This window comes from Myxine glutinosa, chromosome 14, assembly GCF_964187855.1.
Source record: "Myxine glutinosa chromosome 14, kmMyxGlut1.1, whole genome shotgun sequence".
In the NCBI taxonomy this organism is placed as follows: domain Eukaryota; kingdom Metazoa; phylum Chordata; class Myxini; order Myxiniformes; family Myxinidae; genus Myxine; species Myxine glutinosa.
Genome location: NC_136274.1, coordinates 29,533,886 through 29,550,337, shown reverse-complemented (window position 1 = coordinate 29,550,337; position 16,452 = coordinate 29,533,886). Strand labels below are relative to the sequence as shown.

Genomic DNA, 16,452 nt, shown 5'->3' with positions numbered 1-16,452 from the left:
ATGCTAACTAAACCATGAACCAATAAATTCCACATTCCTGTGCCAATTTCAGTTGAACGTCAGGCCTAAACAGCCAGTTCGTGAAGGACTTGCACAAAAAACCTACTGCAGCCGAATGTTTCTAAACACAGTCGATGGCAAAACTGCAAATGGCGAATCCACGAATGTCACGGGTGGAAACCCTCATATCATTTCCTTTAATCTCAATCTCTCTATATTTTCATTCCAATCAGTATCATTCCAATCATAAATGAATACTGTAGCATAAATATAATAAAATACAATGTTACAAACACTCATGAGGTAAACAAGTATAGACGCCGACCTCATGTGATAACTAATGCAGACGAATCTGCCGGCAAGAAAGGGCAGATAAGAAACATCATACGGATTGAAAATCATAATTGTATTGAGGAATTTATGAAGCATCCCACTTACCTTAGGACACCTGCTGGGACCCTAAAACATTTCTGAGGTTTTGGCGGGAATAGCCCCAAAACCGAGGGATTAGTTTGCGGACGGACGGACACAGATGGACTCTCCAGTTTTTTAACTTAGATATTTTTGTAACGTTTTGGATGGGTTATGACAAAACTTGGTGGATGAGTTGGGTAGGTGACAAGAACAAGCCGATTCGATTTTGGTTCAAGTGCTGATTCAGATCCGGCCTATCAGTAGGATACAAAACCTAAACTGTTCAGCCTGGCATAGGTATGTGCTCTACCGAGTCCCGCTCTAGCTACCACTGCCCACGGAAGGTGGATGGATGTATGTTTTCACCCCGGTTGTTTGTCTGTTTGTGTGCAGGATATCTCAAAAAGGTGTGAACAGATTCGGATGAAATATGGTGGGCAGGTTGGATGTGTGACAAGCATGAATTGATTAGGTTTTGGTGAAGATCTGGATCCACATCCGGATACTCAATATTTTTTAGTGATTCGTCACCATTGAGAGACAGGGCCAAAAACAATATATACAGCACAATATCTGAGTTGGGGACTGATTTTGGTTCAGGTCTGCATCCAGATCCGTCTGGCAGTGGAGGTAAGCGCTCTACCGAGTGCCGCCCTTTCTTGCCGGATGAACAGCTCTACCGAGTGCCGCCCTTTCTTGCCTTATCCGCCCTTTCTTGCCGGCAGTCAGGTACACAGACGTTTTCATTTACGTTGCTTGCTCTTGTTGCTGCAGGAAGCTTCGCTCTGAGTTGCGTGACCTGCGGGTGGCTCGCAAGGACTCATTGGGAGTGATGCGCGAGGGCCAAAGGGTGTGCGCAGTCTGCGGGCAACCCTTGGGTATGTTGCCATGGGGTCGTGGTGCCGAGGGGTGCCTGACCTGCGGCATGCACGTGTGCGACACGTGCAAGAACGCGACCCCCATCGGATCTTCGAGGTGCAGCAAATGTCATCGTGAGCTGTGAGTTCAATTTGCACTTTCACTAATTACCCTCGCCAGAGAAGAGGGTAATGCATTTGGGTCCGTTTGTTACTTGCAGAATAGAAGATCCGCAAGTGCAGGGTGCCCCAAAAGACTTTATTACTGTTAATGGAGACGATTTAATGGAAGTCACCTTTTCCTCAGATGAGGCTTGCTTCCATTTATCTGGCGATGCAAGCGGCCAAGACTTGCGGCCTTGTTTTGTCATCAGAAAATCCACGCGCCATATTGGACGTGTTTGCAGAGGTTTGAGTTGCGTGATTTCGAAGGATATTTGGCCACAGAGATACTCCGACCTTTCACCTCCATGGTCTTTTATCTTTGGGGAGAAATGAAAGTCGCTGCTTATCTCTGTAATGGAGCAAGTGTATCTAAGTCCATTGTCCAGCCACGAACGACACCTTTTATGATGTAATAAATATAGTCCTCATCGATTCCAGGCCCTGCAATTTTCATCGACCAGGCCAGGCCTTACTGACTTACAATTTTCACCTGTACAGGTGCCACAGTGCAAGTGAGGATTATTAGCTAAAGTGGGTCTAAAATGGTTCTGCCCCATGCACAGAGACTATTGGTATACCCTGTATAGTGTATATTGGTTGGTCTGGTCCGTTATTCGTCTGGCAATTGCCTATTTTACTCTGATCATCACAAAGCCTATTGTTCTTTGATGTCAAAAGGTCAAAGGTCAATGTCACATAAATTGTCAATTTTTATCCAATTCACTATGTGTATATATATATATATATATATATATATATATATATATATATAATATATATATATAATATATATATATATAGTGTTGCGGTTTTAGAACCCTTCACTTGTGTAAATACTTGTAAATAATTCTCATCATTAAAAGGTCAAAGGTAGCACTCATAGTTAGTCCATATGCAACACGTAGGTCACCTTAGAAATCCCAGTTATTTCATTATTATTTGTTTCAGATAAGGCCGTGTTCCCAATAGTTGAATCTGCGTTGCATCAATTATTATTATTATTATTTTTATTTTTTTTGGATACTGAATCGAGGCTCGTGAAAGAGCTAACATTTACTTCACAAACAAATCAACCAGACAAACAAAATATATAAAAAGAGGGAGCGGAAGACAAGATGGGGAGAGAAGGGGAAGCACACAAACACAACATTTGAGAGCAGGGAGATGTGTGGAAGGGAGAGGGCTTGGGGGGAGGAGGCGTGGTAAGGTTGAAGTATAAAACACAAGGACACCAAGGACTTCCAGGACAGAAGTTGGTATTTCAAAAAAGTGGAATTGGGGTGAAATTAGCGGGGGTAGAAAAGATCAAGGTTTTGGATGGGGGAAGATAAGAGATGGTGGTGAACAGCTGTTTTAAAGACGTGGAGGGTGGAGTGGGATTGAAGAGAGTGAGGGAGTTTGTTCCAGAGGCGGGAGAAAAGAGGAATTGAATGAGTGAAGGTGAGCAGAGAGTCTTGATTTTGGCAGTTTGACCATAAGAGGGTTGCAGGCAGATCTTGTGCGACCTGTAGGAATATTTGCGGGACAGAGCCCAGAGAGAGCTGGGGGGCAAGGCCAGAGAGGAGTCGGTAGAAGACGGAAAGACCACCAACCTGCCTGCGGTGAGTGAGTGAGAGGCCCTTGGAGTTAGCTTCGTCGCGGGAGATTCCAATGATTCTGAATGCCATTTTGCCCAATTGGGCATTTTGCCCAATTTTGCCCAATTAAATAAGAATAGGTCCCAATCCATTCTGGCCATTTTGCCCAACCCCTCTCTCCCAATTATATTACGCGCCTCTGCTTGCCAGCAGCGTTCGCTGCGTTGAGCTGAAGTTTGCTCAAACAAACGCATCCCAGTCCTCCCGATATATGCAACGACCGCTCGCGGTCGACGACACGCGGCGCGCTGCTGGCCTGCTGCCTTTGTCCATCACCACCACGGCACGAGACGGGACCGGACGAGGAGCCTGGACATCTGCCTGGACCTTCCCCCCCGCCCTCCCCTACCCGCTACCATCCTGTGTGAGTGTGTCTGTTTGTCCGGAGTTGTAAGTTAAGACTGTATAGGTATTGTTGCGGATTCGGGGGTCGGCGCTCCCCTTATCAAGGGGGGGTTAATCCCCTTGTCCTTTTAAGCTGGCCATCCCGAGTCCTGGAAGCTACAACGCTCCTCCCGGTCGGTCTTGGGTAGGGTGATTGGTCAATTTGGGTCCCAAATACCTAATTACCAACACCGACTGCGAGCAGGGAAATAACTCCCGCCCGAACCACGGATATTGATGGAATATTGCCGAGCGGTTAGCAATCCGCGATCCGAGCCATTAACACATACTAAACCCGATTCTAAGCGGTTCCGAAATCGTGCCACAGGTACTCAATGGAAAGAAAGGACGGAGGCGATCGGATTAGGGAAAAACCAAGAAATAACAAGGTGATTTATTTACAATCAAGAAGAAGAGGAAACGAAAGGAATATGCAAGGAAGAAGAAGAAGAAGCAGGACACAGGGCAGGCTTACCTATACAGTCTTAACTTACAACCCCGGACAAACAGACACACTCACATGGGATGGTAGCTGGTAGGGGGAGGGGGGGAGGTCCAGGCAGATGTCCAGGCTCCTCGTCCGGTCCGGAACTCGTGCCGTGGTGGTGATGGACAAAGGCAGCAGGCCGGCAGCATGCCGCGTGTCGTCGACCGCGAGCGGACGTTGCATATATCAGGGGGACTGGGATGCGGCATACGTAATAAACGTATTTCGTGCCAAACGCTCTCTCTCTCCCGATCAATGTTCGTATCAAAAAGGGCAGTTCGTATCAAAGGGCAATCAGCGCCGCTCAATAACTCCTCGCGCAGTCCGTGCAAAAAGGAGCCCGCCGAATGAAGTCCCGTAATCACGATGGTCCCCTGCGCAATCCGTAAAAGGGCTTCGCGCTCGCGCTTATATAACGCGCTCAAAGATCAATCCGCGCGCTTGGAAACCACACCCGCCAGTGAGCTCACCTCAGCCCTGGTTGGCTGGTAAGGGCTTACCGGCTCCGCCTTTGACGGCTCGTTGACAAGCCACACCTTGTTCCCGGCGCTCCGCCCCTTCTTCCTTGAGCTTGACCGCGTGGTTAATGGCGTTTGTTTGAGCAAACTTCAGCTCAACGCAGCGAACGCTGCTGGCAAGCAGAGGCGCGTAATATAATTGGGAGAGAGAGGTTGGCAAAATGGCCAGAATGGATTGGGACCTATTCTTATTTAATTGATGCAACGCAGATTCAACTATTGGGAACACGGCCTTATCTGAAACACATAATAATGAAATAACTGGGATTTCTAAGGTGACCTACGTGTTGCATATGGACTAACTATGGGTGCTACCTTTGACCTTTTAATGATGAGAATTATTTACAAGTATTTACACAAGTGACGGTTCTAAAACCGCAACACTGCACCCTCCTTTCCTCCAGGGCCGTCCTGGGCCGAAACAAAAGTAAAAAAAAACACCTTTAGAGGCCATTTTTCCCCGCAAAGCGGGGGTTGGCCTTTTTCGGGGACCGTGGTTGTTGTTTTTCGGGGACCATGGCCGAAACAAAAGTAGAGGGGTCAATATATGGTTGAACCCCCAAAAAATTGATACAAAAGGTTTTTCAATGGATTCTGGTACCATTGGGCATGCTAAATAACATACTAAAAATCTAGTAACATCTGACTTCCGGAAAGGGGTCATTTTCAAGATGGCGTCCAAGATGGCCGCCAGGAGCTTAAAATGGCCATATCTCAATTATTATTCAACCTAGAAAGGTGGTTTTGGTGTCTAACCCTAGGTTTTAGGGCCCAAGGAATCCAATTGAATCAATAAAATTACCATCAGTTAATTATTTATTGACAAGTCCAAGATGGCATCCCAAGGTGACATCCTGATCCACTTAAATGGCTCTGTCGAATAGTAGTCAACCTCGAGAGATTTTTTCAGTGTGTATACCTAGGTTTAAGGCACCCAGGAAATCATCAAAATTACTTAAATAAGCACAAAGTAATCAGGTAATCCAGTAAGCCAGGTTTACCAGCCCATTAGGCAATTGTTGTCTTATACAGTTAGTCGCTATTCATCGTCATCCTCCGACTCCTCTGGAAGAATCTTGTTATGTGGATTGTCACATTCTTCTTTAGCATGCCCAATGGTACCAGAATCCATTGAAAAACCTTTTGTATCAATTTTTTGGGGGGTTCAACCATATATTGACCCCTCTATACTTTTCGGTATCCACGAGACTCCAGAAATTTGTGACAGATTGCCTTAAGTTTCAACTGAATGTCATTTTGAAGGCTGATAATATGGATTTTGTTTATGCATACATGTACCAAATAATATACTTATTCCTTTTGAGATGAAAACAAATTGTTTGTCAGATTTTTCAGTCCCCCCCCCCCCAATATAAAATAGTCTGTCCCTTGCCATAACCTCTCAAGCTTTGTACAAACCTTTGTCTGTAATGATCACTGAATACTGTGGACTGGAGTCGCAGGTGGCAGTGGTGTAGACACATTACACTCTTATCACCCCCGTCCTTTACAAGCTTCACTGGCTCCCCATCCCCCAGAGAATCCAGTACAAAATCCTCCTCTTGACCTACAAAGCCCTCCATAACCTGGCCCCATCCTACCTGGATGACCTCCTCTCCAGACACACTCCCACCCGCAACCTCCACTCCGCTGGTGCCAACCTCCTGACCCCCCCCGCCCCCATCCAGACCAAATTCAGATCCTGGGGGGACAGGGCCTTCTCCATCGCTGCTCCCACCCTCTGGAACTCACTACCTCACACCATCAGAGACTCCTCCTCACTCACCACATTCAAAACATCACTCAAGACCCACCTGTTCAACACTGCATTCAACATTTAACCCACAGCATTTAACCCCTGACTATCTCTTCTCCTTCTTCCTTTTGCTTTGATTATTTACCTATTGATTTTTGTCTTTTTGCACTTGTTTTTTGTACTCTGTCAAAGCGTCTTTGGGCTTCTTGAAAAGCGCTATATAAAATAAATGTATTATTATTATTATTATTATCTCCAATCTGAAACACATACTTGGTTCATTAGCTGGTGAGTCGGAGGATGACGATGAATAGCAACTAACTGTATAAGACAACAAATGCCTTATGGGCTGGTAAACCTGGCTTACTGGATTACCTGATTACTTTGTGCTTATTTAAGTCATTTTGATGATTTCCTGGGTGCCTTAAACCTAGGTATACACACTGAAAAAATCTCTCTAGGTTGACTACTATTCGACAGAGCCATTTTAGTGGATCAGGATGTCACCTTGGGATGCCATCTTGAACTTGTCAATAAATAATTAACTGATGGTAATTTTATTGATTCAATTGGATTCCTTGGGCCCTAAAACCTAGGGTTAGACACCAAAACCACCTTTCTAGGTTGAATAATAATTGAGATATGGCCATTTTAAGCTCCTGGCGGCCATCTTGGACGCCATCTTGAAAATGACCTCTTTCCGGAAGTCAGATGTTACTAGATTTTTAGTATGTTATTTAGCATGCCCAATGGTACCAGAATCCATTGAAAAACCTTTTGTATCAATTTTTTGGGGGTTAGGTGAGTTTTTTTTTCGTATATTGACCCTACCTACTAAAGGGCCAACTTTTAACTTAGTGTGGCACGTAGGTGTGGTTACCCTCTACTTTTAACCTCACCCTGAGTGCGACAGTTTTAACACTAAATATGTCCCACCTGCTGCGTTGCATCCTACCTAACTGACTCATGCCCACAGACTAACCGAATTGCGGAATTATTTTGAAACTACACATTTAAGCCGGTGGGGAGCATTATTTACAAAAAACACTACTAATTATTTACACTGCAACCCAGGACCGGTCTTTTGCCGGAAGAGAAGCAGAATTTTTTGAAAAGATGAAAATCACTGCACTGCACTGCACCGATACACCATACCCACATGCACCAATAAACAAAAGGCACGAAAAGCATCATCCAAGCACCAAAATACAAAAAGTGCAGGAAAAGCACCAAGCATGAAAATGCACCAAACAAATGAAAATGCACCAAACAAATGAAAATGCACAAAACACATTTAAAAAAAATAATTAATGATGCCTTGTCCTTGCATGTCTGCTGGGCCGATGCTTCTGGCTGTCTTCTTGCTTGCTGTCTATTTAATAAAAAGGATTGCACCAACAGTGTCAGTCTTTTATTTATGGCCAGCAGGGCCAACTCAGGTGGTCCACCGCTGGGCATAGGTGCCACTTAAAATCGTGGTCCGCAAACAAGATGCTGCTGGCAGCAATGGTCCGCTCCAACCAAATGCCAGGCCACAGAACGTGTGGTCCATAAGTGGTGTACCAGTGCAGGCAGGCAGGCAGCATGGGTGCGGGCGCACAACTGCAGCACCTGCACACTTTCCATCAGGCACAAAAGAGCAATGGTCCGTGAGTGGGGAAGGAAGGACAAGCAGATCAGCGGGCAGGGGCGCAAGGGTACACATCATAACAAAGCAATGCAACATGAAGGGCGCGGGAGAGCGAGCCAAGAAAGCTCGTCCCTGGCGTCCGTCAACCCCCATGTCACCTACCCTACCCTTGCCCTTACCCGTATTTACACAATTTACAAATTACAAATCCGTCACTACGTCTTGTCTTTTCCATCCCCTAAACCAAATTCATCATCAATCCCTCCTAAGGAGGAAGAGATGGAATCACAACACAATGTCTCCCTCACGTCCTGATGCGTCTTACATTCCAAATGTCTGCAAAATCTGGTGTGGAGTTTTATCACCTAGGTGAGTGGATGCAGATGGTGCGAAGAGATTTTCTCCTATCTATACTTCTAAATGACATTAACACTTTACTCTACCTGGGGTCTTGCCCTGCCAAACCGTTGGCCATCTTACACTATGTGGTTCTAAAAACCAATTCCCATTGAACATACTGTGGCGCTCACCAATTTGGGGTCTCACTCCCCCGATTTTTCAATTCTGTGCCCTCGCACAATTTCAGGGCTGGGTTGTGTGGCTCACCAGCAGGTCTCGCACCCTCGAGAGGTGCCCTCGCACCTCCGCCACTGCAGTTGCCACCCGAGCTTACCTAGCTCCTTCCTATCCTAACCTGGGAAAGGCCTCTGGCTCCCTTACCCCACTAATGCCCCCTCTGGCATCGGGCTACCCGGGTCCTCTCTCGGGATCCACGGGCCCCATTGAACTCTATCTGAACTCTACTTGGCTCCCAGAGCCTACCTGCGGCCTCACCTGGCCGACAGACTACCAGTGGCGGAGTGCCCAACCAACCATTCTCACTAACAGGCCACACGCCCAGCCATGCCTTACACTCATGCACCCAACAAAACACTTCTGTGCAACTACCCGCACCACAGATGTCAATATCCAACCACAATTTACCTACTCCCTCTACCTACTTTTAAACTACCCTCCCCGGGTACTCGTGAAGGGGTCCATCCTTCCTCCATCCACTCCTTCGCACCATACACTCCACTCCACGTATTCCACACTACTCACTCCACACCATTCATTCCACACACCTGTACTTCACTTGCACATCATGCAAGTCAAACACTCAACACACACACACATCCCTCTCAAGCATTGCCTCATTTGCTCAGCACTACCAGGAACTTCCATTCCAATTCCTCATTTCCTCACCAGTACTACAAGGAATCTCATTCATTTTCTCATTTAAACTACACCACAAACACACTGCATCATCTGGCTAACTATTTCCCCTCTAAAACTCATGCTCCCCATCATCCCTTATACTAAGCACTCCCTCGTCATTATAATCCATCTAATCTGACTACGTCCCCACTACCCGTACAATTGTCACGACTTAACTCTCAAGTCACCTATAGTCATTTCTAGATTCTCTCAATTATCCGAACCCTCCCGGGCTAGTTTGGTACTGCCAATCCCCATAAACTATAGCTCCTCTCCCCAAAATGGATGTGAGGGATGGTAGAGCTACCATCCCTCTACATCACTATCACGATCACTATCAGTTGTCCACTATTCTGAGCCTCTCGGTGCGAATGCATTTTTCACAGCTCGGCTTTGAAAAGCTGAGCAATGCATACTGGTGGTCTGTCTCCTGCAGGATGGGTCCGTCCGGCATTCGGATTCAGGGGAGGAGGTTTTGTCGGGCCAAGACTCCAGGCACCATCCCTACGCAGGGCCTTTCGCTCCCATGCGCGGTTGCCCAGCCTTCCCCAGCCGGAGCGCCGCCACCACAAGGGGGCGCTGCTCCGACCCCTCCTACCTCCCCTCGAACCGGGCCGGTCGCCTTGCCTGTCAAAGCGCGGAATCGACCGTACAGGGCGCGGGCGGAGCCCGGCACGGATCGCGCACGGCGGTTCTTGAGAAACAGCCGCAGCTACGACCTCCTCCGGTCCCCGCAGCACACAAAGCCCGTCACGGACCGAGAGCTCGCGTCGGCTATACGTCGGCCTGAACGCTGTCCCGGTCAATGTCGATGCTCCCCTCGCCTGCTCACATTCACACGCGATTCTTGCCATACTCACACATCCAGGCGTCTCCATGCACTCCATGCATTCCTCGCACTCTTTTGCCGCACTCTCTCTGTGCACTCTTCTCTTGCACACCCCATCCTCACACACTCCATTGCTACACACCTCTCTCACGCACACCATGGCGCACCCTCACTCGGTACGTACTCCATACCACTCATGGGGGTGCACTCTTGCATCCACCCATTCAGCGCACACCTACCCACGGGTGTGCAATCCCTCGTCGCACACCCAATCACACACTCCGGTGTGCATCCTCGCACACACTCCTCATCCATCTCACTCTCCGTGTCACTCTCACCCTCACACATACACTCCGATGTGCATCCATTCTCATTATCTGACTCTGTCGTGCATCCTTCCCCGCACTCTGTAATACACTTGCGCTCTGGCGCCATTCACACACGCGCGCCATTGCCATTCACACAGCGCACAAAGGACCTTCCACGAACGCCCGGGTGCCGTCTGGATCCCAAGCGCGCGAAAAATGTTTTCGCGCCAAACACTTTTCCGCAAAATCTTTTAGCACCATATACGCCCTTCTCACCTTGGCGCTTCCTCCTCTTCGCTCCACCACCTGCAAACTTTTCATCTGGTTATGCAGCACGACATCACGATGTGAATTCAGACTTTGGGTACATTCCATTTCTTCCTCCCAGAAGTGCTTTTCTAAGTCGGCCGTCTCTTGAATTTCAATTTCCACCACACACATTTATTTTTCAATTTGAATTAACTCTTTTTCTTCGACGATCGCCGGTGCATATGAATTTACCTTGTCCAATTCGGCGGCCGTCAGGTTTTTCACACACCAAGTCGCGATTTCTACCCCAGTCCACGTGACCATGCCTTGCTCAACTCGTGCTTCTCAAGCCGCGTTACCACGTCGCATACCCGTGTGCCTCTCCCGCTCGACATGCGGTCTATGTTCCTCCCCATTTCTTTTATTCGATCACCCATTTCGTTTCCAAACCCTTCAATTTTGCTTCCCAATTGCTTCCTGGTACCCCTTGCACATGCTCCTCACCTCGAGCTGCAAAAAAGTGAGGGTTCTAAAACCGCAACAATATATATACATATATACATATATACGAGTATATACATACATGTGGCGGACACAAGGGACACGAATTCAGTGCACCAGCAGGTGGCGAGAACGTCCAGGCGGGGAACTGGAATGCATGCCCCGCCTATCGACCAATCGGCCACGCCCGGGGACTAGGCGTGGCCTCGGGATATATATGCGGGCTCTAAGCTCGGGCCCGCTCAGTGCTGCAGTACGAGCTTTGGAATAAAGACTCTTTGTTGTAACAAACGCGTTGTGGCCTACCTCTTTGGCATTCGAGTTGTGTGTGCGCAGCACCACACTACATACATATATATAAAAACCTGGAAGCATATTGTTTTTGAGGTTAAAGGTTAAAAGGTCAAGGTGGCATAAAATCATCAATTTTCACCTGACTGACGTGAAATTTAAACAGGATTTGTATAGTTGGTCACAGACCTGGTTCACCAAAAAAAAAATCAGGATGATCGATTTCGCCTTTTTGACATGTTAATGGTTTCCATGACAACATTTTCACCCCATTATACATTACAATGAAATGGGAAATTTTTGTGATTTTATAATTGCCAAATCTCATGAATTTTTCAAGACATCAGATTGAAACTCACACGGCTTATTTGTACATTTGTGTAGTAAATGTGAATACATCCTGGTCAAATTTAGTCAAAGGTCAAGGTTAAGGCCATTCAAAACATGTAAAACGTCTATTCGGACACAATTAGAAAATGTTTCAGCCATATTTGTTATGCACAACATTCCATCATGTAAAACACTTTATAGGTCAAATCTTTCAAATTACCAAATTGCTGTTTCCATGGCAACTATTGTTCATTTAAATCCTGCAAGTATCGTGCTATGCACGACATCTTTCTTTGTCAGCTTGTCTGTTTGTCTCTCTCTCTCTCTGCACAGAGCATACAGTATGTCTATTGATTACATACTATTGAAATGATAATGGTATATGATGATCAAGATAATGGTACTTCATGATTATGATAATGATAGAGAAAGGTAACTAGAGCAAAGTTGATAGTGCACAATCGCAACTCCCAACATTCCACCTAAAGATAGCAAAGTTGAAAGATTGCAAAAAGTTCCACCAGGAATGACCTAATATAAAATTTAGAGTTCATTTTTTTCCTATTTTGACCCATATGACCGCAAATCCCCACCAACTGTGGCATGAATCTGGGGTCAAAAAAAAAAGTTACATCCAGTCACGTGAAAAAGTAAGTACACCCCATGTAAAGTTTTGACTTTTTCAACATATTTCAACATACAGCTATTTGATCTTCATTTCAACAATATTGATAGATAAAGGTGATATAATATAACAAATATCATGAAACATTTACATTTTGTAGTCCATTGTATAATTTAAATAAACATAAATGCAAATTTTGCATGTGGAAAAAGTAAGTACACCCCTACATTTATCACTACTTCAAATACTTAAAATTAGAATCAGGTGCACCAGCTCAGGTGCAAATGATTAGAACATCGTTAGAGAGGATCTTGGAGGATCCTGTCTTATTTAAACCTCAGACATTTAGTTTGGTTTGCTCTTTATTGTTGAAGTGTGCGGCGTCACCATGCCTGGATTAAAAGAGCTCTCTGAGGCCTTCAGAAAGAAGGTTATAGATGCCTACGAGTCTGGGAAGGGATTTAAAAAGATCTCCAAACAATTTGAAATCAATCATTCGACTGTCCGGAAGATCATCTACAAGTGGAGAAGATTCCAAACAACTGCCAACTTATTCAGGCCAGGCTGCCCCAGCAAGTTCAGCCTGAGAGCAGACCGCAAGATGCTGAAAGAAGTCTCTAAGAACCCCAGAATGTCATCACGGGACCTACAGGTAGCTCTTGCTACTGTTGATGTCAAAGTGCACGAGTCTACCATTAGAAAGAGGCTGCACAAATTTGATCTACATGGGAGGTGTGCCAGGAGGAAACCTTTCCTGTCCAGAAAGAACATCAGGGCAAGACTAAAGTTTGCCAATGAACACCTAGGCAAAGACCAGCACTTCTGGAACAATGTGCTCTGGACAGATGAGTCAAAGGTAGAGCTATTTGGCCACATTACCAGAAGACATGTTTGCCGAAAACCAAAGACAGCATTTGACCACAAGAACCTGATACCAACTGTAAAGCATGGTGGTTGAAATATTATGGTTTGGGGCAGCTTTGCTGCATCAGGGCCTGGGCAGCTCACCATCATAGAATCCACTATGAATTCTTCATTGTACCAGAGGGTGCTTGAGGATAATGTGAGGCCATCTGTCGGAAAGTTGAAGCTCAACCGAAGTTGGACCTTGCAACATGACAATGACCCTAAACATACCAGTAAATCCACCAAGGAATGGCTGAAAATAAAGAAATGGAAGGTTCTGGAATGGCCAAGTCAAAGCCCGGACCCAAATCCCATCAAGATGTTGTGGGGGGGATTTGAAACGAGCTGTGCATGCAAGAAACCCCTCAAACATCACACAGCTGAAAGAATTCTGCATGGAGGAGTGGGCAAAAATTTCTCCTAGTCGATGTCAGAGACTGGTAAACAGTTATAAGAAACGCCTACTTGAGGTTGTTTCTGCCAAAGGGGGCAATACCACCTATTAGAGCCAAGGGTGTACTTACTTTTTCCACATGCGAAATTTGCATTTATGTTTATTTAAATTATACAATGGACTACAAAATGTAAATGTTTCATGATATTTGTTATATTATATCACCTTTATCTATCAATATTGTTGAAATGAAGATCAAATAGCTGCATGTTGAAATATGTTGAAAAAGTCAAAACTTTACATGGGGTGTACCTACTTTTTCACGTGACTGTATTTCATGGATCGCCCAATGGTGATTGCATAAGCAAAGTTTCATTAAAAATGTTTTTAGAATGTGCCTGGAATTTCATTCTTTTGGTATTTGACCTTTTGACTCCACCCAAGGAAACGGGGCAAAAAGTGATATTTTCTTCTGTGTTCTTTTTTGTGAAATATACTCCGGTAATTTATTGTTTAACAAAAATGGCAGTGACAAACTGCAAAATACAGAACTGAACAGAATTGATAACCATCACATTTACCACCTTGTGTTCCTCATGATAAAGCAACAATTTGCAGTAAATAGGAATACCAAGGTTAATCGTACCTACAACAGTAAGGTGATATCCAATTGAATGGAACACATGCAGCACTGGTATCCACAGAGCATATAATATACATACAATGTACATAACATATACGATGACATATCGGTGTAGCTACCGTCCCCAGATCATAGCTAAATCCACACTACTGCTACATTAAACCTAGAGACTAGGCCTCAACTCAACAAGCAAGTTCCCAAATAACCCAACAAATGTGCACCTTCTAGGATTAACAACAATGCAATGCAAGTTCGCTTGTATTATCGTTCACGACACTTACACCAATAAATAATACATATAAATTACAATACTGTTTATGGTAATGCAAGTACCGTCTTTCTGTTCAATTGACCCATCGACCATGATTATTTTATGTGGCTGCAAACGTCTGGGCAGAAGTACAGATCACGTGACGTCTGGGACAGATCACGTGACATCCGGGTCAGATCACGTGACATCTGGGTCGGATCACGTGACGTCTGGGTCAGATCACGTGACGTCCAGGTCAGATCACATGACGTCCGGGTCAGATCACATGACGTCTGGGTCAGATCACATTACGTCCGGGTCAGATCACATGACGTCCGGGTCAGATCACATGACGTCCGGGTCAGATCACATGACGTCCGGGTCAGATCACATGACGTCCGGGTCAGATCACATGACGTCTGGGTCAGATCACATTACGTCCGGGTCAGATCACATGACGTCCGGGTCAGATCACATGACGTCCGGGTCAGATCACATTATGTCCGGGTCAGATCACATGACGTCTGAGTCAGATCACATGACGTCCGGGTCACATCACGTGAGGTCTGGGTCAGATAATACGACCTGGCACACAGGTTATGACACCGTAAAAAAAACAATTCAATTCTAACTGCCTTACTGTCATTTTAAACAGGCGATAAACCATGGTAAAAAATTACCGTTCACAGTACATAAGTATGTGTATTAAATACGTACAATTGGAATGTGAGTATACCTATTAATTACATACAAATGATATATTGGAAAGTATTGCTTACATACTAATTGCATCTATAAATTCATTCCATAACACACAAACATCGTCACACAAACACCATACAAAATACACCACCCAAAATCACACAAAACAGGTCTTGGTGAGGGTCTGCAATCTCCGATTGCTCTTTCTAGTTGATCTCGCCCCAAAGGGGATGCGAGAATATTGCAGTGTGTGCACGTCCATATATTTTCTCTGCAACCGCTTGTCCGATCGATGCAAAACTTTTAACATCGGAGGGACTCTCCATGGAGAATATTTTATTGCTAACTCTGATGTCATAGGTCACATGGTATTGCAGCCATATTGGATTAAAGGAAAAAAAATTGGACCTCATTTTCTCTGAAACCGCTCAACGAAAAAATTTGAAACTTGACATGTCATCAACTCCCCATTGGGGTATATAGGTTGGTAATGATGACATCAGGGAAGTGGTATTCCAGCTATCATTGCTTTAATTGAAATTCTTATCTGAAACAAGTACAAAAAGTTTTAATTAAAACAAAAGCCGCGTCGATGTTACACAATGCCTAGATGCAGCTGTGCCTATAACGTCGATGTTATAGGCACAGGACATTCCTATTGATTCGATTACTTGATGTTATTTTTGTGCAAAGTGAAAATATATCTCGGCAATTTCCCGTGTGTGGCGGCGAATTTTTAATATATCTCGGCATTTTCCCGTCTGTTATTTCAGGCGGTGTATGACTGACCATGCCGCGATTTAAAAAAAATATATCTCGGCAATTTCCCGTATGTGGCGACACGTGAACGAAGCTATGCTCCTCTCTCCACATTATTGTGATGACGTATAAATTAAATATTTCATCGTGACGATTGTCATCAAATGGACGAATTTTTAATATGTCTCGGCATTTTCCCGTCTGTTATTTCGGGCGGTGTATGACTGACCATGCCGCGATTTAAACAAAATATATATATCTCGGCATTTTCCCGTCTGTTATTTCGGGCGATGTATGACTGACCATGCCGCGATTTAAAAAAAAAAATCTCAATGGACTTGAAGTTACAGGCCTTTGAGAATTCATTTTGTTCTATAAAGGGCAACTTTCATCGGATTTTCTTCCCGTTTTTTTTCAACCGAGTCTAAAACTATGTTAGCGACTGTGAAAAATGAAATGATATATCGAATTTGATTTGAAATAAAACTGTGTGAGAGAGGAAGACACCACGGGCCTACAAAACAGGCCTCAAAGCTATGCGAGTTAATAAAATGGTGGAT

At 45.0% G+C, this 16,452-nt stretch overlaps 1 protein-coding gene across 1 annotated transcript in view; it reads left to right on the top strand.

Moving 5' to 3' along the window:
• The first annotated feature begins 298 nt into the window (after positions 1 to 298).
• LOC137439232 (synaptotagmin-like protein 5) overlaps positions 299 to 16,452 on the top strand; it is a 37,266-nt gene continuing 21,112 nt past the window's right edge. The window contains exons 1-2 of the mRNA XM_078767955.1: positions 299 to 303; positions 1,189 to 1,413. Of these exons, the coding sequence (XP_078624081.1) occupies positions 299 to 303; positions 1,189 to 1,413 (230 nt within the window). The remainder of the gene's footprint in view (positions 304 to 1,188; positions 1,414 to 16,452) is intronic.